At 42.4% G+C, this 27,542-nt stretch overlaps 1 protein-coding gene across 1 annotated transcript; it reads left to right on the plus strand.

Annotated features, from left to right (window-relative positions):
- LOC127792199 (protein WHAT'S THIS FACTOR 1 homolog, chloroplastic) lies at positions 1–24,476 on the plus strand. The gene is made up of 2 exons (XM_052322621.1): positions 1–1,244; positions 24,065–24,476. The coding sequence occupies exon 1, from the start codon at positions 1–3 to the stop codon at positions 1,225–1,227; it is 1,227 nt and encodes a 408-aa protein (XP_052178581.1). The 3' UTR covers positions 1,228–1,244; positions 24,065–24,476.
- Positions 24,477–27,542: the final 3,066 nt, after the last annotated feature.

A 27,542-nucleotide genomic window follows, 5' to 3' on the forward strand; every position in this document is an offset into this window, starting at 1 on the left:
ATGCAGAGAAGTTCAATGTTCTGGCGACGGTATCGGTATCTTGGATCCTCTTTTTTTGATAGAAGAATGATCTGTGAAGCTTTAGGTACAACTCCATTGGGGAAACCAGGTTATATATGGGTCCCTGTAATGCACATAACGAGTGGGGGAAGAAGACCCAAGAAGAAGATCTACCATAGGGTCAGTGAGCTTGACAGAGTCATGGACCTTCAAAAGAAACCATCATTGATTCTGCAGCTCAAGTCCATTATTCAAGCTCAGAGAAACCAATCTCTCCGCCTCAGAGACCTTGAAAAAGAAGTTGGTTTTGTTCAGAAATGGAATTTCATGGCTGTCATTGAGAAGTACCCTACCATCTTCCATGTCAGTGGTGGTAACAGAGCTCCTCCAATGGTTATGCTCACGGAGAAAGCCAAAAAGATTGCCGCTGAAGAAGTTGATGCCAGAGAGAAAATGGAGCCCATTTTAGTAAAGAACCTGAGAAAGTTGTTGATGTTGTCAGTTGATTGCTGCCTTCCGCTGGAAACTGTTGACTTGGTCAAATCTTCAATGGGTTTGCCGTGTGACTTCAAGAGGTCTTTGATTTCCACGTACCCAGAGTACTTCTCAGTGAAAGATGTTCGTGGGAGAGAATATCTTCAGTTGGAAAATTGGGATTCTAGCCTTGCAGTAACTGCTAGAGAGGAAAGATTGGCACATGAAGGGATTCTGATCTCTACTAGATGTTCAACGAAGGTTAGAATTTCCAAAGATGGTAACTTTCCGGGTCCCTTTGCTTTCCGCTTGAGTTTCCCTGCTGGTTTTCGACCAAACAAGGGCTATCTTGAACAAATTCAGAGGTGGCAGAAAATGGAATTCCCTTCCCCATACTTAAATGCAAGGAGATTTGAACCTAAGGATCCAAAAGCTAGAAAACGCATGGTGGCAGTGCTGCATGAGCTCCTTAGTTTAACCGTGGAGAAGAGGATGACAGCTGCTCAACTGGATGCATTTCATTCAGAGTACCGTTTACCAGCTAAATTGTTGCTTTGCTTGATAAAGCACCATGGTATCTTTTACATCACAAATAAAGGTGCCAAGGGTACTGTATTCCTTAAAGAGGCTTATGATGGATCATATTTGATTGACAAATGTCCTCTGTTGGCTTTCTGGGATAAATTTGTTGCACTTACTGGTAGAAGGGATGAGTACAGAGTTGGACAGCATTCATCGCAGATTGTTATATGAAAGTGTCTCCTGATAAGGTGACTATTCTATTTTTCTTGAAATTCATGCAACTTATGTTCTGTCTTATCATATAATATGTCAAAGATTGAATGAGAAATTCCATAATGAACTCTTGTAGGCTTTCAACTGTTTAGGTAGTTATGTCCTTATGTATTTCGTCTTTTTCCTTGCCTCTTGTGAATGTCTGGCTAAATTAAAATAAGCTTCTAAACTGGGAAATACTAAATAAACTGTACCCTCCATGCTTCTGGAAAATATCAATAATGATCATCTTTTGAAAATAATCCTTTCACTCAAAAACAAGCTTTCTTAAATATGTAAGTCAAAGAAAATAGTTGCCTACATTTGTGGCTGTTTGGTTCAGCTTATTTTGCTCCATTCCCATTTGCTTCCTTCTGTTTCTTCTACTAAGTGAGAGCATTATTGCTGATCTCTTATTATGACGAGATGATCAATGGGTGATCTCATTTTACTTGGCCAACTCTATGATAGGAACCAGAAAAGAAAGCACTGAAACTTCTATTTAATTCACCAACTCAATCCAATTACAAGAAGAAAACTGGGCATTCGAGAGGCTCTTAACTCTCCTAAGACTCAATACCAAAATCTTCCTCCCTTCCTAATATCTTCACCCTCTATATATATATATATATATATATCTCTTTCCCCTCAACCGCATTCTGTTATGCACACTTGCTGGGTTGTTACACAACCCATCAATTTCCTCACTCTATCCCTTACGCACATGGTTGGCTGTTATGCCAGTCAACCAATTTACCACCCCACCCCTGCCTCGTGGACCTTCTTTGGTAAGTCCCATGAACCGGGACCTATCATTACTCTCCCCCCGACCGCCAAACTTTCACCTTGTCCTCAAGGTGGAAAAATGAAAATTGCTGTTGGATCAAAAGGTAAGGCTCCCAAGTAGCTTCCAATGGGGGTAGCCCCTTCCATTGCATGAGCACCTTTAACACATACGATGGGGGTAGAGATCGTTTGTACCCTAGCCCCCCAATCCTTTCCTCCACCTCATTGATGATCTCCACTTTGTTGCGAACAATCAGTTTCCCTTCTAGGCTAAGAATCTGGTCAACCTCAGCCATCAAATGACATCTCTTTTCAACCTTGGAGAAGAGATGCCCTCGTTCTATTTCAGCAAGAGGAATTTTGTGCATGCATGCTTGCAGTGGCACATTTTAGGCTACATTAGGGTCATTAGATTCTTGACTGACAGGAAACTCATTTTGTGCTCTTTCTTCATAGCACTCATTCGTAGTAGGTTTTTGATTTTCAGCATTTCCCATTCCAATGAATGCATCCTTGGTTATTGATTCAACTTCCCAGCCCTTGACTTTGTCAATTGTTTCATGGCTGGCCACTTCTTAACCTCATCATGAAGTTCGCCCAAATTCCCATCATTAATTAAGATCTTTGGGTCAATACCATTGGGCTCCACAACAAAATGCAAATTGAGCCCTTGACTTCTAGAAACAGGCAGCCCTTCCACCATCATGACCTGCTTAGATGAGGCACCCACCCCCTCATGATGGTGAGAATACATGGGGGGACCTCCATTATCAACCCACCCCATGTGAAATCTCTGAGAAACTGGGCTAAGAATCAAACCAGCTTCTCAGACAACCTGGACCATTGATGGCACCCCACTCATCGGTAAGATGCTCTCCTTGGATGTCTCCGGATCGACAGTCCTTGTCATTTTAAACTGACTGATCGTCGGCTGCCCTTTTGCCTCGCCCGTGAACTCCCCAACACCAAAGAATTTTACCTTCATCGTCTGTGGTGGAGTTAGGCCTACCACGGAATTCCACGACAATTCCACCATCTCACTCTCCTTCATCGTGTCCTCCAGCTTGTCTGACTTCTCCACCGTGCCTTCTTGCGTGGATCTTAAGTGATTCCTCAGCAACCCCTTTAACTCTTCCCAGCTTCTCACTCTTGGTCTCCGTTGCTTCCACTGGAACCATGAAAATGCCACACCCTCCAAACACAATGCTGCTGCATCTAACTTCTCCTCATCAATCATCCCAACCACCACAAAATAACCTTCGGCTCGGAATATCCAGCCGTCAAGTTCTTTACCTTCAACGAGCGGCATCTCCAGCCTTCTTCCTCGCACTTCTGGCCGCCAATTCCCTCCAATTCCACCCTCGAACTCCCTGCCCATTTCGATTCCAGGTGATCCCTCAGAATTCTGGGTAAATTCCGAAGGACTATCTCCCTTCTTCACTTTGCTCTTCCTCTCCTGTTCTTGATCCTCCCCTCTTATGGCGTCGACTCCCTTTTGCATCCCCTCCATCTTCTCCTCGTCAGCCAGCCCATTCACCGCAACTCCCAACTCTTCACCCGTCGCCTTAAGCTCCCCCCAACTCCTCACTCGTCGCCTTTGTTGCTCCCACTGGAACCACGACAAAGCTGCTCCTTCAACGCTCTATAGCTTCTCCGCATCGGACAACTGGTTCACAACAAAGTAGCACTCAGCCCTAAACACCCAACCATCTAGATCATCTCCCTCGAAGATGGGTATTCCCAGGCGTCTCCCACGGTACTCTTGCCTTCCGACACCATCGATCCAGTCGCCCCCTTCGCCACTTCTCCCTCCAGCAACCGGCGTTCCCTCCCTTGACAAGGGCGAACCCACAGGTTGGTCTTCCTCATCTCGCTCCCCCTTTCTCTCTCTCTCTTGCTCCTCCTGTCTCTCCTTGTTCTTCCTCTCCCGTTCCTGCTCTTCCCACCTCGTTCTCATCCAAGCGAACCTTTCCAACAAGCTCGCTGCCTTCTTCCCCACCGATTGAACCACACCCCTCATGGCATCAAGTTCTCGTTGCATGCCTTCCATCCTCCCTTCCAATTTTCCTACTCGGTCCGTCAAGTTCACCATTAGGATCGATGACTCTCTGATACCAAATTGATAGGAACCAGAAAAGAAAGCACTGAAACTTCTATTCAATTCACCCAACTCAATCCAATTACAAGAAGAAAACTGGGCATCTGAGAGGCGCTTAACTCTCCCAAGACTCAATACCAAAATCTTCCTCCCTTTCCCAATATCTTCACCCTCTATATATATCTCTCTCTCCCCCCTCAACCGCATTCTGTTACGCACACTTGCTAGGTTGTTACACAACCCAGCAATTTCCCCACTCTATCCCTTACTCACATGGCTGGCTGTTATGCCAGCTAGCCAGCCAATTTACCACCCCACCCTTGCCTCTTGGACCTTCTTTGGTAAGTACCAGGACCTATCAAAGTCTTATAGAAACAAGCAGAATAACTGACAAAAGCATTGCTTCATGCTGAAATGATTTTGCATGATGAGTTGATGACCTCAACCACAGCATAACAAGATTGTGGCAATTTGGATAGTGAATTACTTACTCTTAACTCTTTCTACATATAAATTAATTATAGCGGCATATAGAGGGTTAGCATAATGTGTGCTTATTCTTACAAGCTCTGATTTCTTGCTTGAGGAACCTTATTGCTGCATTTATATTCTTATGTCTGGAAAGAAAACATGGTGGTGGTCCTGCGCCTGTTAGTATTAATTTTTTTTTTCTTCCATTGTGTTTGAAGTATGCTTAAGTATTGAAGGAGTTACAAACATGTGGTTCCCAACCCTAAAGATGCAATTGACCAGCATTGGCAGAGCCAGGATCTGACTCCAAGTGGGGTTAAGGGTGTGCATAATTTGTTCCAACTTATTAAATCAAAAACCAAATTGGTTAGTTTGGTTTAATTTGGATAATTTTATATGTTTTTTTAAAAACAATTTAGTTTGTAAATTTTAGGAAATCCAGTTTGCACAGTTTGTTTTTGGTTTCTGTTATAAAAAAACTAAAACAAAATTGTAAAGCATAATATATATTACCTAAAAGTATATCTTGGAGGTTGTAGCAAAAATATTGTAACTATAAAATTTTTAACTTCATTTTTTAAAATTTTTGTAGAAATTTTGGGGAATACAGTTGATGTAGGATAGAATAGTAAATTTTCGGAATTAATATTGTTTATTTTCTTTATTTAACTTAGTTCCTATTTTAATGCATTTCCTAATTTATTTTGATCTCTTTTAATATTCCTTTGTTTCCATTAGTTAGTAAATCCTAATTAGGGTGGATTAAGAAATCTTAATTAGAATAGATTTTTTCTATTAGTTGTCTATAGATAGTCTTTCAGATTGTCATTGAAGGTAGTTTCTGATTATTGACATTGATTAATGATATTGTTTTGAGTAATCGGAATTACTCTTATGTTTTGGTTTGGAGTTTTGCATCAACTGGTTTATCCATTTTACTCTCAAATTTCTTACTTGGTCTCCAATTCACTCTAATCGACCCATTTATACCCATTTCAAGTTTAGAATTTTGGTGTTATATATGCTATTTGTAGATGAAATGTCTTGGTGGATGAGACAAAAGCAAGGCATAAAGCTAAGCTCAAGATATGAAGGAAATATTTTAGAATCTAGAGGTTTTAATTTGAATTGATTGAAAACCAAATATATGGGATGTAGTTTTAGTAAAAAATTGCAAATGATGTTACAGTGAAATTTGAAGATCAAGTTATTTAAAAAAAAGATTAGTTTAGATTTCTTAGGCCAATCATCCAAAAAGATAGAAAGATTAATGAGAATGTTTACCCACAAAAAAAGGTAAGGTAGTTAAAATGGAGAAGTACATTCGATGTTTTATGCGATAATATTTTCTATTAAAGTTAAAAAGAAAATTTTTATAAGACCAATTTTATTATATGCCACAGAAGATTAGGCAATAAAGAACTAACATGTGTCAATATGAGCATAAGGAAGAAGAGGATGTTACAATGAGCATGTAATGTAACAAATACAAGAAAAGATATAACAAGAAATTATATTTTTCATGATAACATCGGAGTGACTTTTTGGTGACCTCGGTGTTAGAATCCAGAATTCTGACAGATTGATCTGACCAATAGTGATGAGAATTAGAGAAGAATGGGGGGAATATGGGAGGAATGCAGGGGGGAATTAGAAGAACAAAGAACGGAGGAGAAAGATCGAGAGAGAGAAGTTTAGGCGGGAAAGAGATCTCAATTATCATATTCCATGATCTCAATTGGGTGTGGTCAGTTGATTATATACTGATCCAGCAACCCAAGTGGCGCTAACTATCTACCAAAATTCAAAAGAGTACAACTGCCTAAGCTATCTCTTCAGTATAATAGTTTTGTGCACTAACTACCCATGTGCAACTCTCATTGCTTATAATTGCTTCTACAAGGTATCGGCAATGGGTACATGACAATTCCCCCTTCCCCCAACAAATTCTTGTCCTCAAGAAATGCAAAGAAGATGAGCAGCTTGAGGGAATTGTTTAAGCAAGATCGGAAGGTACTCCCATGTGGTGTTGTCCGAATGTTGGTGAGACCATTTGATTAGGACTTGGGTTATAGGAGCTCCCTATTTATAAATGATTCTTCTGTCGACTATGGCTATTAACTCCATCGGAACAGGTGCTTTTGTAGGTAGAAGGGGTAGAGAGGAACCCACTAAGTGTGATCCCACCAATTTCTTGAGTAAGGAGACATGGAACAGCAGGTGGATCTTAGAGTTTGTAGGTAACTAAAGTTGGTAGGCAACATTTCCAACCCTAGTAATGATGGGAAAGGGATCGTAGAACTTAAGGCTCAACTTAGACACCGACCCTTGGAATAAGGTCTTGAGGTAGGCGTGCTTTAGCTTTAAGTATACCTCATCCCCTACAACAAGCTCCCACTCATTCCTCCTCCTGTTTGCGAATTGCTTCATGCAGTTTTTGGACTTGGCCAATTTAGTCCTAAGTAGTTGTGGGACTTGCTGCCTTTGTTGCAAGTACGTATCCAAGGCTGCCATTGTGGTTGTGTCATTGATGACTGGTAAGAAGGGAGGCTTATAGCCGTATAAAGCCTCGAAAGGGGGGACATTTTGATGGCACTGTGGTGGCTAGAATTGTACTATCACTAGGCCAAGGTAAGCCACTTGTGCCACCCCTTTGGTGTTATGTTAGTTGAATAATTGGGCCAATGTAATAGGTTGTAGACATCGATTTAGTGGGTTGAGGCCTGTGTAAATAAAGGCCACGGATAAGCATAGCTAGAGTAATGTTCTAACATGTTACCAGGCAAGTTGTAAAGCAAGTAGGGAGGGCATGATCGCTTTTGGTGCCCATTTAGGCCATAGATCAATATAAAAAGAATTGATCTACGCCTCTACCCTTATGTTGAATGAAATCTGGAAATTAGTTTCCCTCTTAATTCTCGTTCCCTCTTTCTCTCTAATTCTTTCAATTCTCCCTTTCCCTTTTTCTCTCACCTTTCTCAATCGATCGAGACTCACTTGCCAGATTAGGAATATGACAAATTGGTATCAAAGCAGCTTTCCTGGCGAACGTTTCCAAGGCTTGAGACACAATGGCCGATAGTACTCACATGAAACAAATGGAGATGCAGATCCAGCAGGTCACTGCTGCGGTGACCGAGGTGCAACAACGGGTAGGAAACATGGAGGATGCAATCGGAGCCATGGACAAGAAATTGGAAGTGGTGGCGGATCGATTAAGAGGAGATATGCGCAACCAAATCTTGGAAGAGATACGAGAGCATAGCAACATGGTTCGAGATCAGATGCAACAATTCATGCTGATGTTCTCAAATCAGGCGTAGGTAAGAATATCCCCAGACTTTCCCCCTCGTGAGCAATTGGATCCCATACTACCAGGTATTGGCACAAGCCATAGGGCGGTGGGATCATCGGAATTAGGGGGTGAACCGGGGGGAATAGGAGAAGTAGTAATGGACAAGAGGCCAGGAATAGTGGTAAAACTCCGGTCACTCTAATTTTCCAGTGCCTAAATTAGAGCTACCGGTGTTTGATGAGACTAAGCCAAGGTGGTGGACCTGGCTCTATGAGAAGCTATTCAATATACATCAAGTGGCCGAGGATCAGAAAGTTAATTGGCCACAGCATACCTAAATGATGTAGGGTATATATGCTTTCAAGGCTGGTATGGAGTAAGAGACGGCTATAGTTGGGATGAATTTGTTAGGGGACTTTGTGAATAATTTGGTGAACGAAGGACGGTAGACATTGTAGAAGAATTTAACAAATTGAAGCAACTAGGGATGGTCCAGGATTATCAGCTCAAATTCGAAGAGTTGAAATCGCTTATGCTCTACAAAAACCCCTACTTAACAGAGGATTATTTTGTGTCGAGCTTCATCAGTGGACTGAGCGATGATCTCAAATCCATGGTGAAGATGATGAGACCCAGATTGGTGCAAGAAGCAGCAAAAGATGCACTGTTACAAGAACTGACCGTTAAGGCCTTAATGAAGAAGCAGAGGGGGCAGAGCAAGGGGATGAATCCGGGAATGATGTTGTCTGGAGGCAGAATGCAAAACAAAGAAAATTTTAGAGGAGGAACAGGAGTAAAGTACCTGACCAATACCCCCCATGACTCAAACTTGCCTCCAAGAGATAAGATCTTTGAGCAACGAAGGATTACAGGGTTGTGCTTTTGGTGCGGGGACAAGTATACCCCTGGGCACCAATTCAAGAAACAACTGCTCTTATTAGAAGGGGCAGAAAGAACAGAAGAGGAAGAGATCTCTTTGGAGGAAGAAGATGAAGAAAAGGGAGGAGGGCCATTTCCTTACACGTTATAAAAGGAAAGGCCAGTAGCAAGTTTATAAAGGTGGAGAGGAAGGTCCAGGAGAGTATCCTCATGGTCTTAATCAACAGTGGGAGTACCCACAGTTTCATAGATAAGGGCACGGCTAGAAAGATGAAATGGCCGTTAGCCAGCACCCAACCACTCTTGGTAACCGTGGCCAATGGAAACAGGGTCATCAGCAAATTCGCTTGCGTGGGATTTTGTTGGGAAATGCAAGGGGAAGACTACCAAGCTGACCTAAGGTTGCTCAAGTTAGGGGGATGCCACATTGTTCTTGGGGTTAATTGGATGAAAGAGGTGAGTTCAATCAGCTTTGATTTTAACAAAATGGAGATTACCCTAGAGAAAGAAGGAAGGAGGGTAGTATTACAAGGGAATATGGAAGTGGGAGCCTGTAAGATGATCAAAGGGAAAAAGTTGCAAAGGCTGTTCAAAAAGAAGATGTCACAAGTAGCCCAACTATTTTCGATTAAGGCCACTAAACAATTGGGATTGGAGAATGAAGAGGGCTCATCAATCACACCCACTTGGCAGGTACACAATTTGGCTCTCCTTGATGCACTTTTAATTGAATATCAAGATTTGTTTGTAGAGCCTAAGACCCTTCCCCCTCAAAGATCGTTGGATCACACCATACCCCTTTTCCCTAATGCTGAACCAGTGAATATTAGATCCTACCGATACCCTCCAAAACTTAAATCTAAAATTGAGAAGCTTGTCAAGGACATGCTAACCCAATCTGTGATCCGACCCAGTCATAGCCCATTTGCTTCTCCCATCCTATTAGTTAAGAAGAAGGATGGAATATGGCGATTCTGTATTGATTACAGACAACTCAATGCCATTATCATCAAAGACAAATTTCCCATTCCTATTATTGAGGACCTTTTGGATGAACTTAAATATGCCTCTGTTTTCTCCAAGCTGGACCTAAGGTCGAGATACCATCAAATTAGGATGAATCCTAAGCACATTTCCAAAACAGCCTTTAAAACACACCATGGCCACTTTGAATTCATTGTCATGCCTTTCGACCTAACCAACGCACCAGCCACATTTCAAACCCTCATGAACCAAATCTTTGAGCCCTACCTCAAAAAATTTGTGTTGGTTTTCTTTGATGATATCTTGGTTACAACCCCTCTTTTGACCAACACTTAGACCATCTTAGGGCTACATTCAAGATCTTGAGGTTCAATCAATTGTACATCAAGAGGTCAAAGTGTGTTTTTGCACAAAAACAAGTGGAATATCTGGGGCATATCATCTCAAGGGCTGGAGTGGGAACAAACCCCAAGAAGATTGAAGCCGTTGTGGCCTGGCCAAAACCTACAAACATCAGAGCCTTGAGAGGGTTCCTAGGGCTTACAGGGTACTACAGAAAATTTGTAAGGAACTATGGGACAATAAGTAAACCCTTAACAGAGATGTTGAAGAAGGGCAACTTTAAATGGAGCCCGCAAGCAGAGGAAGCTTTTGAGCAGCTAAAAAAGGCATTAAGTGAAGTTCTGGTGCTAGGCCTACCCGATTTCAACAAGCCATTTGTGTTGGAGACTGACGCCAGCAACCATGGAATAGGGGTAGTTCTTTCCTAGGAGGGCAGACCATTGGCTTTCCTAAGCCAATCCTTGGATCCTAGACACCAAGGCCTTAGCATATACGAGAAGGAACTAATGGCAGTAGAAAAGTGGCGACACTACCTGGAAGGGGGAAAATTTGTTATAAAAACGAACCATGAAAGCCTCAAGTTCTTGCTACAACAAAGGCTGCACGCCCAATTACAAAAGAAAGGCATGGCCAAACTTATGGGATTGGATTATGTAATCCAATTTTGGAAAGGAAAAGAGAATATTGCAACATATGCTTTGTCTCGCTGCCAAGAAGAGGGAGCCTGTGAAGCCATTTTAGCAATAGTCCCAGATTGGTTACAAGAAGTGACTGGCAACCAATAAGGAGAATGGGCCAAAGGCTTATTGGAACAGCTAAGTGTGGATGCCAATAGTAGACCAGGTTACTCACTGGACAATGGAGTGATCTGACACAAAGGAAGACTGGTTATCGAGGACAGTGAAGCATTGAAAAGCAAGATCCTACATGCACTCCATGAGTCCCCCATCGGAGGACATTCTGGCATTCAGAATACCTATTGGAGGGTACAACAGGTATTCTTTTGGCCTCAGCTAAAAAAATATGTTTGGGACTATGTGATAAGGTGTGATGTGTGCAGAAGGTGTAAGCATGAGATAATGGCCCATCTGGGCCTTCTACAACCCCTACCACTACCAGATCAGGCGTGGACTAACGTCACTATGGATTTTATAGAAAGGCTTCCCCGATTGGAAGGAAAGGATTGCATTATGGTGGTGGTAGATAGGTTTTCTAAATTCAGCCATTTTATTGGATTATTCCACCCGTACACAGCTCAAGAAGTAGCAAGGAGATTCATGGACAGCGTGGTGAAGTTGCATGGCATACCACAATCCACAGTTTCAAACAGAGATCGAATATTCACTAGCCTATTCTAGAAGGAATTGATGAGGTTGCTGGGGGGGCACTAAACTATTGATGTCAACGGCCTATCACCTTGAGATAGACGGTCAAATAGAAAGGGTGAACCAATCGTTGGAGCTATACTTAGATGTTTTAGTTTCCTACCGCCTAGGGGATGGCACAAATGGTTCGCAGTTGCCCAATGGTGGTACAACTCAACTTTCCACAGCTCCATTCAAATGACACCATTTGAGGCCCTTTATAGCTACAAACCAAGGCTCCTACCAGCCCTGGCCAAACACTCTATAGTAGCGGCTGTAGGTATTTACTTGCAATAAAGACAAGACGCTATGAGATTAGTGATAATGGAATTGGCCAAAGCACAAAATCGAATGAAGCAGATGGTTGATAAGAAACGGAGTGAATGGGTACTCTTAGTGGGAGATTAAGTCTACCTTAAGCTAGGCCCACAGCACCTCAAAGCCTTATTCCAGCAGCTAATATCCAAGCTCAACCCTAGATACTATGGGCCATTTACAATATTAGAGAAAATTGGGACAGTAGCCTACAAGTTGCACCTACCGGAGGGAACACAGATGCACCCGGTGTTCCACGTCTCCCTCCTCAAGAAGGCCATCGATACACAACAATCTAGCACCTTGCTACCTCCCATGACCAGAGGAGAAAATGAGGATGTCATGCCCACATCCATCTTAGACAGAAGCATGGTTTGCAGAAATGGAGCCCCCCTCATCCAAGTCCTAGTCAAGTTGTCATCCCTCCATGAGGACAACAACACGTAGGAGTACCTCCCAGACCTTCTCTGACAATTTCCAAACTCTGCCAACCTACTATATATTTCTTAAGGACAAGAAATGCTTTAAGGGGAAGGGATTGTTATGTTGGGCCAATGTAATAGGCTATAGACATCGATTTAGGGGGATGAGACCTGTGTAAATAAAGGCCACGGATAAGCATAGTTGGAGGAATGTTCCAGCATGTTACTGGGCAAGTTGTAAAGCAAGTGGGGAGGGTATAACTGCTTTTGGCGCCCATTTAGGCCATAGATCAGTATAAAAGGAACTGATCTACGCCTCTACGCCTATGTTGAATGAAATCTAGAAATTAGTTTCCCTCTCAATTCTCGTTCCCTCTTTCTCTCTAATTTTTTCAATTCTCTCTTTCCCTCCTTCTCTCACCTTTTTCAATTGATTGAGACTCACTTGTTAGATCAAGAATCTGACAATTGGTTGCAAGAGGCAAAGGCAACGTAAGTAGGTCTCCAAGCACTAATTCACTCTCTCTGTTTGCCTATCAAATTTGGGATGGTAGGCAGAGGACATGTGTAATTTGGTCCCTAGGGATTTCATCTATTCCTTCCACAGCAAGCTTGTGAAAATTTTGTCTCTATCTGATACTATTGACAGTGGGGTGCCATGGAGCTTCACCACCTAGTTTAAGAAGAGTAGCCAACTCTTGGGCAGTATAGGGGTGGGTTAGGCTTAGGAAGTGAGGTATTATTAGAAGGTTGTCTCGAGAAATCCATAATATAGGCAGTAAGAATGTATCGAAATTAGAGGGTTTAAGAGTCTTACTACAGAGCCAGACGTGCTTACCGAGCGCCTTACAAAAAGGGGGCAAAAAGACAAAATTGCCCCCTCAAACTTTGCAAATTTGCAAAGCACTGCCCTTGCCCCTGCTCTCTGCTCGCTCCCCTCCCATGGCTGCGCCTCCGCTGCCTTCTCCTCTCCTCGGCGCCTCATGGCCGTCGCCTCGCTGCCATCGCTGCCTCTCCTCGCGTCGCGTCGCCGACCGTCGCTGGAAGATGTAGCGACGGTCGGCGAGGCGAGGAGAGACGGCGACGGCCATGAGGCAACGAGGCATCGCGGAGAGGAGAAGGCAACGGAGGCGCGGCCATGGGATGGGAGCCTCGCTGCCATCGCTGCCTCTCCTCGCGTCGCCTCGCCGAGCGTCGCTGGAAGATGCAGCGACGGTCGGCGAGGCGAGGAGAGACGCCTCGCGTCGCCTCGCCGACCGTCGTTGGAAGATGCAGCGACGGTCGGCGAAGCGAGGAGAGACGGCGCGCTCCCATCCCATGGTCGCGCCTCCGCTGCCTTCTCCTCTCCTCGTTGCCTCATGGCCGTCGCCTCCCATCCCATGGCCGCGCCTCCGCTGCCTTCTCCTCTCCTCGTTGCCTCATGGCCGTCGCCTCCCATCCCATGGCCGCACCTCCGCTGTCTTCTCCTCTCCTCGTTGCCTCATGGCCGTCGCCTCGCTGCCATCGTCGTCTCTCCTCGCCTCGCCGACCGTCGCTGCATCTTCCAGTGACGGTCGGCGAGGCAACGTGAGGAGAGGCAGCGATGGCAGCGAGGCGAAGGCCATGAGGCAACGAGGCGCCGCGGAGAGGAGAAGGCAACGGAGGCGTGGCCATGGGATGCGAGGCGAAGGCCATGAGGCAACGAGGCGCCGCGGAGAGGAGAAGGCAACGGAGGCGCGGCCATGGGATGGGAGCCTCGCTACCTCTCCTCGCGTCGCCTCGCCGACCGTCGCTGGAAGATGCAGCGACGGTCGGCGAGGCGAGGAGAGACGGCGATGGCAGCGAGGCGACGGCCATGAGGCAACGAGGCGCTGCGAAGAGGAGAAGGCAACGGAGGCGCAACCATGGGATGGGAGCGAGCAGAGCAGGGGCAGGGGCAATGCTTTGCAAAGTTTGAAGGGGCAATTTTGTCTTTTTGCCCTTTTTCTGTAAGGCTCTTGGTAACCCTCTCGGGCTCCCAAGACTTTTCCAGGGTTTAAATAGGCGGGTCCCTACTTGCAATATTAGTTATTAGTGGAGGGGTAAAACTAGTAATATCCAGTTATTTAATAGCCTAGGAATTGCCGCCCTAAATATTCTATAAATAGAGAAGGGAGGCTAGGCATTAGGTGCATAAATCAATTGGTTCTCGAGAAAGCTTTGAGAGAGGAAAGGCTGTGCTTTAGAATAGCTTTTGTAATCTTAAGAGAAGGGTTGTAATTGAGGGGTGCAACTAATGTATTGCTGTGTTCATTTTTCTTGAATCAAAGAAGGCTGCTCTCAGGAGGTTTTGAAGACTGGATGTAGGGTTGCATCATATGCAATCCGAACCAAGATAAATCCGCGCCTACTGCTGTTGTTTGATTGTTTCTTGTTCTTATTTTCATATTGTTTGATTGTTTAAGTTTTCTGTTTCAATTCCTATTAACACTGAGAGGATTTGTGAGTGTTGAGAGAGGCCTATATCATCTAAGGGTAATTTCGCGTAGTTCTAGGTTAACAGATATACTTCATGAATGAATCTACCACCACCAGTATGCAATCTCTCCCCTTTGACTTTGGTAGCTCTTCAATAAAATCCATTGATACACTTTCCCATGGCTACCCAAGTATAGCTAAAGGTTGCAACAACCCTGGTATAGCTATTGTTTCATGTTTACACTGCTTACAAATGTCACAACCCAACACAAACTCCATCACAAACTTTTTTTAATCGTGGCCAATAAAATAGTTTTCTCACCTTATTGTATGTGTTCAGTATACCTAAATGTCCACCTAACGAGGACTCATGTAGGGCTGTTTGGATCTTCCGTTTGAGCTGATTGCTTCCCCCAATCACTAGCCTTCCTTGATATCTTTTTAGTCCATTGGTAAGGGTGTAACCTTGCTTGCTAGAGGGGTCTATTATCAATTGTTTTCAAAGCTCTTTCATGACTTCATCCTAGTCATAACTCGTTGTGATCTCTTGAAACCAATCAAGGACAATAGATGTGATAGCTATCGAAGTACCTTCTTCAAAACATCTAGACAGGGCATCGACGGCTATATTTTCCCTTCCCTTTTTGTATTGTATCACATAATCTAGTCCCATTAACTTGGTCATACCCTTCTTCTAGAGTTGTGTATGTAATTTCTGCTGTAACAAAAATTTTAAACTTTCATGGTTTATCCTGATCACGAATTGGCCCTCCTTCCAAGTAATGTCTCCATTTTTCAACTGCCACCAACACTACCAGTAACTCCTTTTGGTAGATACTTAAGCCCAGGTGCTTGGGGGCTAGAGCCTGACTGAGAAATGTTAGGGGTTTTCCATCCTACATTAAGACTGCCCCAATCCTTGTGCTTCTAGCATCAATTTCCAACATAAAAGGTTTGCTAAAGTCAGGTAGGCCCAGTACTGTACTTCACTCATATTTTGCTTAAGATTCTCAAAAGCCTCCTCTGCTTTGGGACCCCAATTGAACCATTCCTTCTTCAATAATTCCGAGAGGGGTCAGCTAATTACCCCATAATTTCTCACAAAACACTTGTAATAGTCAGTTAGTCCAAGGAAACCCCTTAAAGCCTTCCCAATGTTAGGTCGGGGCCAAGCAACCATGGCAACAACCTTTCTTGGGTCTGTACTCACCCCAACACTCGAGATGATGTGCCCTAGGTACTCCACCTGCCTTTGTGTAAAAGCACATTTTGACATATAATTGTTAGATGTCATAATCAAATTCTGACAAGGGATAATTCTCCTTGACCCGAGAAGAATTAAGGGAATTGAAGGGGAAATAAAGAGAGAATTGAGGGAGAAAAGGAGAAGATAAGAGAGAGAGAAATGGCAAGAGAGAGAATTGAGTATTGATAATTCTCAAAAAGTTAACCTAGGAGAGTGGCATCAATGGCTTATATACTAATCTAGCTAACCCCTAGGCGCCAAGGGCTACTTGCCCAATTACAAATATTTGAATTCAAACAATAGGCTTAACTACCTAGCCAGCATTCTCGCTTATTCTAACAATTGACTAATTACAATTTAGCCCCCCCCCCCCAAGCAACTTCCTGTCTGCTAGAAGTTCGTAGTAGGTTAGCCACCTTGGGAAACTACTTGAGTAAGTTGGGGAGGTACTCCCAAGTGTTATTCTTCGAATAAAGGTTGGACCACCAGACCAAAACTTGCATAAGAGGAGCCCCATGTCGGTGTATGATGCGCCTATCCACAACAGCCACAGGCTCTGAAGCCTCTATAGGATCTGGTAAAGTAGGGTTGTGCTGGCTGCATGAACTCCTGCAGACCTCTTCAACAAAGAGACATGGAACATGGGGTATATTTGGGACTCCGAGGGTAGTTGAAGCCTATATGCTACCTTGCCTATCCATTCCATGATAAGGCAGGGGCCAAAGTACTTCGAACTCAATTTGGAGTGCTGGCCTAGAGCCAAAGTCTGTAGGTGGGCCTTTTTGAGCTTGAGATAGATCCTATCCCCAACCTCAAATACCTTGTCACTCCTCTTCCAATCAGCATACTATTTAGTCCAGTTCTGAGCATTGGCCAGCTCCTTTTGTAACATCTTGCTCACTTGTTGCCTTTGTTGCAAATAGGATTCCACTATGTTCACTATCACCTCCTCGGTTATAGCTGGCAGTAAATGAGGTTTATACCCGTACAAGGCCTCAAATGGAGTCATCTTGATGGCACTGTGGTGGCAAGTGTTGTACCATCACTGGGCTAAGGACAACCAACGATGCCACCCCTTAGGCTGTATAAAACGCTGGCATCTCAAGTAGGTTTTCAAACATTGGTTCAGCCTTTCAGTTTATCCATCCGATTCAGGGTGATATGCTAAAGACATATGAAGCTTAGTCCCCAAACTCGTGAACAACTCCCTCCAAAAGAGATTGGCAAACACCTTGTCTCTGTAAAAAAACTATGGACTGGGGAATGCCATGTAGTTGGACCACTCTGTCTATGAAGAGGCGGGCCACCTCTTGGGCTGTGAAGGGGTGAGTTAGGCCAATGAAATGGGGAAATTTACTGAACCGATCAACCACTACCAAAATACAATCCCGGCCTTCGAACTTTGGCAATCCCTCCACAAAGTCCATGGATATATTGGTCCAAGCTTGAGTGGGAATGGGGAGTGGTTGGAGTAGCCCTAGTGCAACTACTGTCTCATGCTTGCATCTCTTGCAAGTATCACACTTCATCACAAACTCCATTATATACTTTTTCAATTTAGGCTAGAAGAACATCTGTTTTACCCTCTGGTAAGTGCCTTGCACCCCAGAATGGCCCCCAAATGGAGAGTCATGTAGTTTTCCCAGGATCTTACCCCTCAGTTCCTCCTGGTTTCCTACCACTAGCCTTCCTTGATACCTTAGCATCCCATTCCTCAAAGTGAACCCAGGTCTGCTATTCGGTGCTAGGACCAATTGTTCCATCACTTCCTTCACCCAACCACCCCCTTCATAACTAGAAGCTACTTCTTGATACCAATCAGGAGTGACTGCAGTGATAGTTGCTACTGTCCCTTCTTCCATGCACCTTGATAAGGCATCTGCTACCTTATTTTCTCTCCCCTTCTTGTATTGAATTACATAATATAGCCCCATTAGTCATGTCATCCCCTTCTTCTGTAGATGCGTGTGCAGCCTCTGTTGCAAGAGGAATTTCAAACTTTCATGGTCCGTCTTTATAATAGACTACCCTCCTTCCAAATAGGGTCTCCATTTTTCCACTGCAATGAGGACTGCTAGTAGCTCCTTGTTATACACGCTCAGTCCTTGGTGTCTCGAGCTGAGGGCTTGGCTAATAAAAGTCAGGGGTCTCCACTCCTATGACAACACTACCCCTGCTCCGGTATTGCTTACATCCGTCTCAATGGTAAAGGGTTTGGAGAAATCTAGGAACCCCAATGTTGGAACCTCACTCATGGCTCTTTTATGCTCAAAAGCTTGCTTTGTTTCCTCATTCCAAGTGAATCCCTCATTTTTCAGCAAATTGGTCAGAGGTTTGTTGATCACTCCATACCCCCTCACAAGCCTTCTATACTATCCAGTCAAGCCCAAAAATCCTCTAAGAGCCTTCACATTCTTAGGCCTTAGCCAAGCCAACATGGTTGCCACTTTTTTAGGGTCGGTGCTCACCCCTGCCCAAGATATCACATGGCTTAAGTACTCCACTTGGGGTTGAGCAAAGGCATATTTAGAGTTCTTAATAAACAATTGATTGAACTGAAGGACCTTAAAGGGTAGTCTTTAGGTGATTGAGCCTCTACAAAAAAATTCTCAAATTCAACTAGGAACATATTAAGTAGATCGGAATGGTGTACCTCAGTGTGGGATTGTGGGGAACTTCTGATGGTTAACACAAACTCCCCTTATGTGCCCAGCTCCTCCTCTCCTTCCTCAGTGGCTTGAACAGAGAACAACTGAACCACTTTGTTCATCTTGTGTTTGAATAGCTTCTGTAACCCCCTACCTGTAATCATCTTGCATACCCCTACTTCCTTGCTACCTCTTAGTGTCATCTTCCTTCCTTCCTTCTCGAAGGTCACCTCCAACAGAACCCTGCACAAGCAGACTTGCTCATCACCTTACTCCCATTGGCCATCGTCACTGTCAATGGTTGAGTGGGAATTAAGGGGCATTTCAACCTTCAAGCCATACCCTCATCCAAAAAACTGTGGGTGCTCCCTTTATCAATCAAGATCATTAGTTTACTCTCCTCCACTTGCCCTTCTACCTTAATTATCTTGCTGTTAGTGAGTCCCTTTAGGGCATGTAGGGAGATCTCACCATTGTCTTCTTCTTCTTGCGTGTGTGATGCTTCCCCCTCTTCCACCAAATCTCCTTCTACCCCTTCTAATAACAAGAGTTGTTTCTTACATTGATGGCCCACGTGATACTTGTCCCCACACATGAAACAGAGGCTCGCCTGTCTCCTTTGTTCCATGGTCTTCCCTCCTTGGGGGTTGGGGGTCGGTAGTGCTAAATTCTTCATGCCCGGAGATCCCTATCCCCATTCCTTGGTATAACTCTTATCGGGCAGTGAATTCACTGGGACGACACTCTTATTCATTGCCCTCTGCTTCTTCATCAGTGCTTCCACCGCCACCTCGTGTAGCCTAGCACTATCAACAGCGTGCTTGAGGGTCCGGGGTCTTAGCACCTTCACCAGGGGTCTCAATTCCTCGTTCAAGCCGCTTATAAAGCCTAAGACGAAATAAGCCTTTGTTAAGAATGGGTTGTGGCTGAGCATTAAGGCCTTCTCCTCCTCAAATCTTAGTTGGTACTCCATTATCGTTCCCACTTGTTTGATTTGGTTAAATTCTTCAACCACGTCCGATAGCCCCTGATCCCCAAACCTTTCACATAATTCTTCTACGAAATCTTCCCACCTACAAAATTCCTGGACCTTGGACCACCCTTGGTACCAGGCGTCCCTTGCATCATTAAGGTACACTGCTGCCATTGCCACCTTTTGCCTCTCGACCACACCATACCACTCGAACACCCTTTCACATCTTTGAACCCAACAGCAAGGGTTTGTCCCATCGAACAAGGGAATTTCCAATCGCAACATGGGTAAACCATGCAGATTGTGGTCTACCAGAGCCTCTTGCCGCCGTTCCCATCCAGCCTCCCTTGGCTACCCTTGATCTTCTCCTCTTACCGAAGTTTCAGTGGTCCTCTGATTCCTTCCTCTCCCAAGCATAATTGGATCCGTTCTACCCTGCCCTAGCAAAATTGGCTCTACTCTTTCTCGAGGGGGAAAATCAGGTGGAATGCTTACCTGATGTTGCCTTGCGAACATCACCATAAATCCTTGTAACTCTTCTCGGATCTACGTTACCGCCACATCCAACTTCCTGTCCATGGCGACGATCGCCTCATGGTTCCCATCGAATCCCAACTCCAATTGGTCTACCCTTGCCTGCAAATCCGCCATCGAGGATCCACATTGTTGCACTTGAGCCTCCAAGCTCTTCATCCGCATGCCTTCAGCCATTGTCGTCTCCTTCGTTCGCGAGTCCCAGAATTCAGCTCTGATATCAATTTGTCAAATCCACAAGGATCTGGCAATGCTTGAGAATTAATCCCTTCCAGTTGGTAGAGATCTCAATGAGAACGAGAAGAATCTAGTGAAGTAGAGGTTAATAAAATTAGAGAAATAGAGAGAGAGAGAGGGAAAGAGAGAAGGTTAGAAGGATAGAGAAGGGAACTGAGAGGGAATCAAAATTTCATTCAAATTCTGGATGATTCCAATAGTAGGGTCGGCCACAATTTATAGCCTTCCCTCACATGCTCCATCTCCCGCCCAAAATAACCGCTTAAGTATCACACATCATTACTGCCCCTATAAGATGGTTTATAGCGCCTATAACCACTAAGATCTATTTATTACTGTATGCCCCCAGGTACATGACATTTTTCTTCAATATTTTCACTTGGAATAGGTTTTCCTAGATTTTTAATAGTAGAAACTATAATGTTGAGCCTAGTATACGTGTCTTTTATAGATCCACCTGGTTGCATCATAAATAATTTGTAATCATGTTTAAGCATTCTAATTTTGGAACGTTTTACCTTTGAGGTTCCTTCATGTGTTACTTCAAGTTTGTCCCAGATCTCTTTCACTAACTCGGATGAAGATATTCAGTTGTATTCCTCAACATTTAAGGCACACTACAGCATGTTCATGGCAGCTGCATTTGGCTTGATGGACTTTATGTCCTCATCTCATTCCTCTTTTGGTTTTGTCTCCTTTATATTGTCTTCCTCAATGGTCGGCATGGTGAAACCAATCATAATGATTCTCCAAACTTCAACATCTGTGGATAAAATGAAGGTTTCCATTCTATTCTTTCAATAGACATAATTGTTGTTGTCGAAGAATGGTGGCTTGTTACACGATTGACTTTCTTGGATGCTTCCACTTAGTACTTGAGCCATTTGGATCTTTGTTCCCAGGCTGATAAGCCTTTAAAATGAGAAACATACTCTGATGCCACTTGTTGAAAATATTAGCCAAGTAAGCTTAAGAGGGGGGTGAATTAAGCTTCGCAAAATTTTGAAAAAGATAGCCTACAACATCAGAAAGAGGTTAGATGAACATTGGGTAAGTTTTCATATTGAAATGATTGCATTTGAACTGCTCAAAATTCAAATTTTTGGATGCAGGATGTCAGATACTCGAGTATCTTAAGTATGGTAGTCAAGTATCGTGCAGAGCATTATTTCAGATTTTAGTTTTAAGCTTCGTACTCAAGTATTTTTTATTGTTGCTTAAAGCCCTCTCTGTGCTACAGTGCAATACTCGAGTATTATTTTCTTGTACTCAAGTATTTTTAGACTGCATAAAATTTCTCAGTTTCTCAAGGAAACACTCAAAAATTACTTCCCAGTTGATTCTAACACTCGAATATCTGTTACTAGAAGTCTAATACTCCAAATACTTCATTTCATTCTCTTTAAACTTCAAGTATTTGATTTTTCTTCTTCTAAAACTTAAGTATTAATTGTTTTGTTAAGCATCAAAATCATTAGGAATTATGCAAAGGATTCAACAAGCTTCCTCCACATATAACACATAATAATGAATATTTACTCTCTCTCTCTCTCTCTCTCTCTCTCTCTCTCCACTATATTCTTTTCTGTTTTTTTTGTTTTTTTTTGTGCCTAAATCTCAACTATTTTCTGACTATAGCTCTGACCTAATATTTACCCACATTAAGGGCTACCCTATCCACACATATATCTGGCTTTCCTCATGTTCTTCCAGTGTCTCAAACAATAAGCTAGACATCTATTTTATCCACGTGCTTAAACAGAAGTTCTAATACTCGTTGATTCACAAATAAGTTCCTATACATAGAAAGTAACAATAAGAATTAATGTGTACCTCTTGCTTGCCATTTAATAATTGAGAACTTCACACTCTCTACAGATTGCAACGAGCTTCCTACACTGCACTCTAGTTTTCTCATTTGAAGCATAAAAATGAAAATCCTACTGAACCATATAAATTTACAGATGGTATTTGTCAATAGAGTTTGTACAACTCCATCTGTACACTCAACTTCGCCGCATTGCTTTGTGCAGCGAAGTTGAGTGTGCAGATGGAGTTGTACAAACATCGTGTACAAATAGCATTACCGATAAATTTAGCCACGATTCTTAAAACAAACAAATCTCTGTAATTCTATTGGTTATACAACGCTATTGCTTTATGATTTGACTGTAGAAAATTGTATATAACTTAAGCCTGTAATAAGTTCAATAGTAAAGTGACATTCAACTTAAAATCATTATTTTAGAAACTATGCTGTAATGAATTTTCCACATAGTTGGTCCTTTGGCACATCAGATAGCAATCTCAATCTTCTTGATGTTGTTTTCTTATTCAGCCCGTTTCTGAATATCTAAATGTATCACTATATCTTAATTTTGATTTCTGATTTGTGTCAACTAACTATATAACGTTTGAACTTAACCCCTAGTTGCTGTGATTTGATTGCTGAGTTGCCAGAAAATCTGTATCTCATTCACTTGGTCCAATAGTATGGTGTCTATACTATTCTGTACTCTATTGTGACACCTGATTAAGGAACCCCTTGCTTCTAAGTTATAGGATATAATAACATATTATTCCTTCTAGGATAAGACTGATTTTTGAAGAGCGCAGTCAAGTTGGTCCAATAAAAAATCCAATGGACATGGTTAAAAATTGAGAGGAACAGATACAGGCACAGTTATGGGTATGAAAATTTTATCTGTAACTGTAACGAAAATAATATTAGTTATTAAAATGTCCATAGAGGTTTGATTATTTGCAAAATTTTCATTCATTATATATACATCTCTTATGGAATTTCTATTTTCTTCTTGTACTTTTATTCATCCATTGTTTGTAATGTTGTTGTAGCACTTGCATTGTTTAAATTGTTGTAGAACTTGGATTTTTTGTTGTATAATTTTTTTTGTTTTTTTATTTCTTCATAGATTACTATTTTACCTATTTAAGTCATTTGTATTGTTGTTTTTTAAGTCGGTGTTTTGATTATTTGTATTTATTGTTTTAATTTTATTTGTTTAGCACGGTTACAAATAAAATCCATTGTTAGTGGCATTGCACCACGATTATGGTTACTGTTACCCCAAAAACTGTAAATGATCCAAATCTACGCCCATCCCTATTTTTGAAGGCTAGACCAATCTAAGTAATAAAGGGCAAGACTTGGTTGCAATGGCAAGTTTGCTTTTTTGTGACTAGAAAATCATGGATTCGAGTTGTAGAAACATTCTCTGCAAAAAACTCATGCAAAAAGGGGAGTCGCATGCTTTGGGGATGCTTTTTTCATACTAATCTAAGTAATGGGAAATTATCTGCCTAATAATCCAATATTTTATATCAAGATCAGTTTTTACATTTCTGGAGTCCAATCCAGATAATGAATTGCAAAACTGTGTTTATGGCAGGCTAAGTTAGAATGGAATCCCATAGAGCTGTTGACAGCTCTATTTTGCTGCTCTCTCCTAGGAGTACATTCATCTTAGCTATCTAATTTAAACTTTCCTTCATCCCTATTTAAGTTCTAGGTTTGTGCTTACTTAGCAACTGGTAAACATGTTTGGTCGTGGGTTCTATTACAAGTTTCTTGATAAAATAGACTCAAAATAGCTTTTCTGCAAAAAAAAAAAAAAAGTGTAAGGCTGTGTACAAAAAACAACCCTCCCTTAACACTCGCGAAGTGGAGAGCCCGGTGCCCTGGTAATGACCTTTTTGAAGCAGCTAATATTATGTAATTTTTGGGAAATATCTGTACTTTCTTATGAGCTTTTTTTTGCCGCTCAGGAAATGCAATTTATGCTTGGAAAAGGCCTACTGAAAGTTCCTGATACATGAAATATGCGAGGCAAAAGCAAAGTTTTCTGCTTCCACTCAATTGCGAATGATAATTTGCTCTCCCACTTCTAATGGGAACACAAAAGATGCCGGGGAAATATTTAATCCCTCCAATAAGTAACTGCTTCGGCTTCATCGACCTCTTTTATTTCTGATGTAACGCGGCATATCTTTCAAAATTGGGATGCCGAATTTGTTATTTATTTAGAATTTGTGGTCAACTAGATTGTTAGATCATAGAGTTGGCCTTATCTCATTAGGACCCGTCTGGGTTGGCATGCTATTGGTGGTACAATCTAGAAGATGTTGTCATTTTCTGTACTATCACAAAGGCAGCTATCTTAGGTTGGTGTCTTCTCTTTTTGTGGCGCCTCTTAAGTAGGTTAATCAACATACTTTTCTGAGTCTGCCGTTGAATGTAGCCGTTGAGTCTGCATTAACCATGGTGTGTACAAAGCAGAACAGCACGGTCAAAGAAGTGAAACCTGGAAGGAGGGAAAAACCATATATGAAACCCAAAGCGGAGTTATAAGGGGCTACATTCATTTACCTTGGGCCGGTAGTTAGCATATCCTTAAGAATAGATACACTTAGCTACTCCCGATTCTCAATTGTCTGCAGGCTATCAAATATCAAGTATGCCCAAACCTTGCCGCAAAATTTGATACATCTGTACTTAGACATTTTTTTTAGCTTTTAGATGAATGGATACCAAGTGTCTCGTAAACTTAGGTGACAAGTGCACAAAACTTGTTCACATTGTTTGTTGCGTTGAAAATCTGACATATGCTTGCCCCATATGTACATCATAAGACATTATGGGGATTGACGTGAATATTGCTGTTGTGTTTTGAAGTCATGGACATTGACACTGGTGTAAACTTCCTTGAAATGCAAGACAATTGTAGGTGGGATGCTTTGACAATGTTGGTTGACCAGAAAACTATTCACCTTGCAATGCCAGCCAAAATGGAAATGGGATTGAATAATTCTACCCAAAAGACTTTTGTAATTATGAAAAAGGTGGCAAAAGTCATGTAATTGTCAAAAGTTTTTTGATAATGTTGTTGCTTTCTTTCTTTTCATTGCTTTTCTCCATTAACAACTTAGGAGACACACAAATCTTCCCTCATTGTGTAATCTACTAAGCCACAATCTCCTTTCGGATACCTCCATCTACTTTAACATCAAGCCATTTGTTTTATTTTTAACAATCTTTGTGGTGCTTTTCCAGATGCATTTCGTGGAGCTGTAAACTAAAGTCTATTCATGAATCAGTGCTGCACCAAGGAATTCGCAATCCTTGTTAGGTGCGCTTGCACGCATATTTAATTTGCTTTATTTAGCAGGGTTTACTGGTCAAGCCTTACTGAATCTACAAGCCTGCAGCACCCTCCCCTAAGTGCCATGCACCCAGATATGAATTATTTCACAAAAGCAATCACCATTTTCACTTTTTTCTTTTTGAGTAATAAGGGATAAGAAAAGGATCACTAGGATAGCTCTTCAATAGAACGTACCTTAAGCAACTCTTCTCCTACTAGGCTTTGATGAGGTAGAGCTCTATTCGCTTGACCTCAGTCGAGAGATATGGGTATTCCAAAAATACTAAAAACCTCTCACAAGACGTTTCAATAGGGAAGTACAGCTATCTGTTAAGTGAGGATACAATTAGGCCGAATGTCCTTTACACAGTTCTAGAGAAGAAGCTATTATGTCAAGTGAGTTCACCTTTCTAACCATGTGTGAACCCACTACCTCCTAAGAAAGCGATGCTTTTACCAGTGATGCCTGTTCTACCATTCTACTACCCTGATTGAACAAAACATCACTTTTCTAAGTGAATGGCCAAGTTGTTGTAATATGCACTGATCCCTCTTTTGATCTCAGGGGCGGAGATTTGATTAGACATGGCAACAGATAGAGAGCATCTAGATAAGGGGGAAATTGTCGGCCCAATTCATATTTAGGACAATGTAAAACGTGAATGTTCTTGTCCTAATGGGAGTGGGGACTAGATAGAGATGTACCCAATTGGGCAAGCCTCAGAAGTAAATTGGGAATTGAGACCCCACCCGTGAGGGGAAAAAAAAAAAAACACCATAGGTTAGAGGGAGAGCCATTTCAATTTTCATAGCCATCATCATGCAACTTGGAATTGAAATGGAACAAAAGATCTTAATGGTCCATTAATGGCGGACCCCAAGATCTCCGGCACTTACGCGTCAAATTGTTGACAACACAGCATCATGCACTGCCTATGCCCATACATTTATTGATTTATATATATGGTAATGCATTGGCATGTGTTGTCCTGTGATTTACTCTGGGTTGGTCCATGTGATGGCTGATTCTTTGTTAGGTCGCTGAGCTCTGAAGTCCTTGTCTGTCTTTACTATTACTGTTGGAATGTCCAACTTTCAGAAAAGGGGGGCAAGAGGGAAAAGGACACGAGATTTTACAACATAGTACAGCCATTAGCCCTCCCAGTCTTTGATAGGGATCATGGCAATGGAATCACTTTTCTCACTGGATTTTTAACTCACCAGAATATATTATATATAAGCCCCTGCTAGAGATATCATGTGTACTCACTCTGGCCCCACTGGACCAAACAACATCAATGATTTTAGTGGTTAGCTTTTGCAGTGGTGCCTAATGTAGACAAGAAGGAACAATTGTTTCTTATCAAAGTCGCCACTAATTAAAGAGAGAGGATATGGTGGTGGTAATTTAAGTGATTTATAAGATTTTAAATTGTCTGGACAAAAGTCTCGTATTGAAGTTTTCTTTAGCAGTTTATCTTTACCCTTAAGGACTTGGTTGGTTGTCTGTCATTTGATTATTTTGGGTTTTGAGGGTGAATAGCCTCTTAACCTCGTCACTTAAGCTTAACAAGGACACTGTCGATCTCATCTATAAATGGACCATTTGTGTAATAAAAGAAGATTAGCATGAGTTTGGCCCCATCAAGCTAACCTAATGAGTGGGGAAATGGACTGGGTCTGCTATTGTACACGGAGATATTCTTCAAATCTATGCTTATCCTTCTTACCCTGGGGGAGAGGAAAGGGGATCTGTAGCCAAATGATAGTGTAGCCAAGCCAGGAAGGAGGGGTTTGGTTTGGAGCCACAATATGCAAAGAGTCATCAGTGGGATGATTAAGCTGTGGTAGTGTTGGCACGTGATGATGGTGGACTATAATGTAATGTAGTGGGAAGCTGATGTCTACACTAACGCTGCAGGAGAGTGAGCATCTATCCATCCATCCATCCATCCATCCGTCTATCTGTCACTGCCTTGTTAGAAAAGAATGAATGGGTGGAATTAAGAACAGCCAGGCAGGCAGCTCCTCTTTTTACCCTCTATGGGATTCTTCAATTCCCTCTTTTCAGAGCTTCATCAATAGTGGGTGGGGTGTTCTTG

This window comes from Diospyros lotus, chromosome 15 (assembly GCF_014633365.1).
Source record: "Diospyros lotus cultivar Yz01 chromosome 15, ASM1463336v1, whole genome shotgun sequence".
In the NCBI taxonomy this organism is placed as follows: domain Eukaryota; kingdom Viridiplantae; phylum Streptophyta; class Magnoliopsida; order Ericales; family Ebenaceae; genus Diospyros; species Diospyros lotus.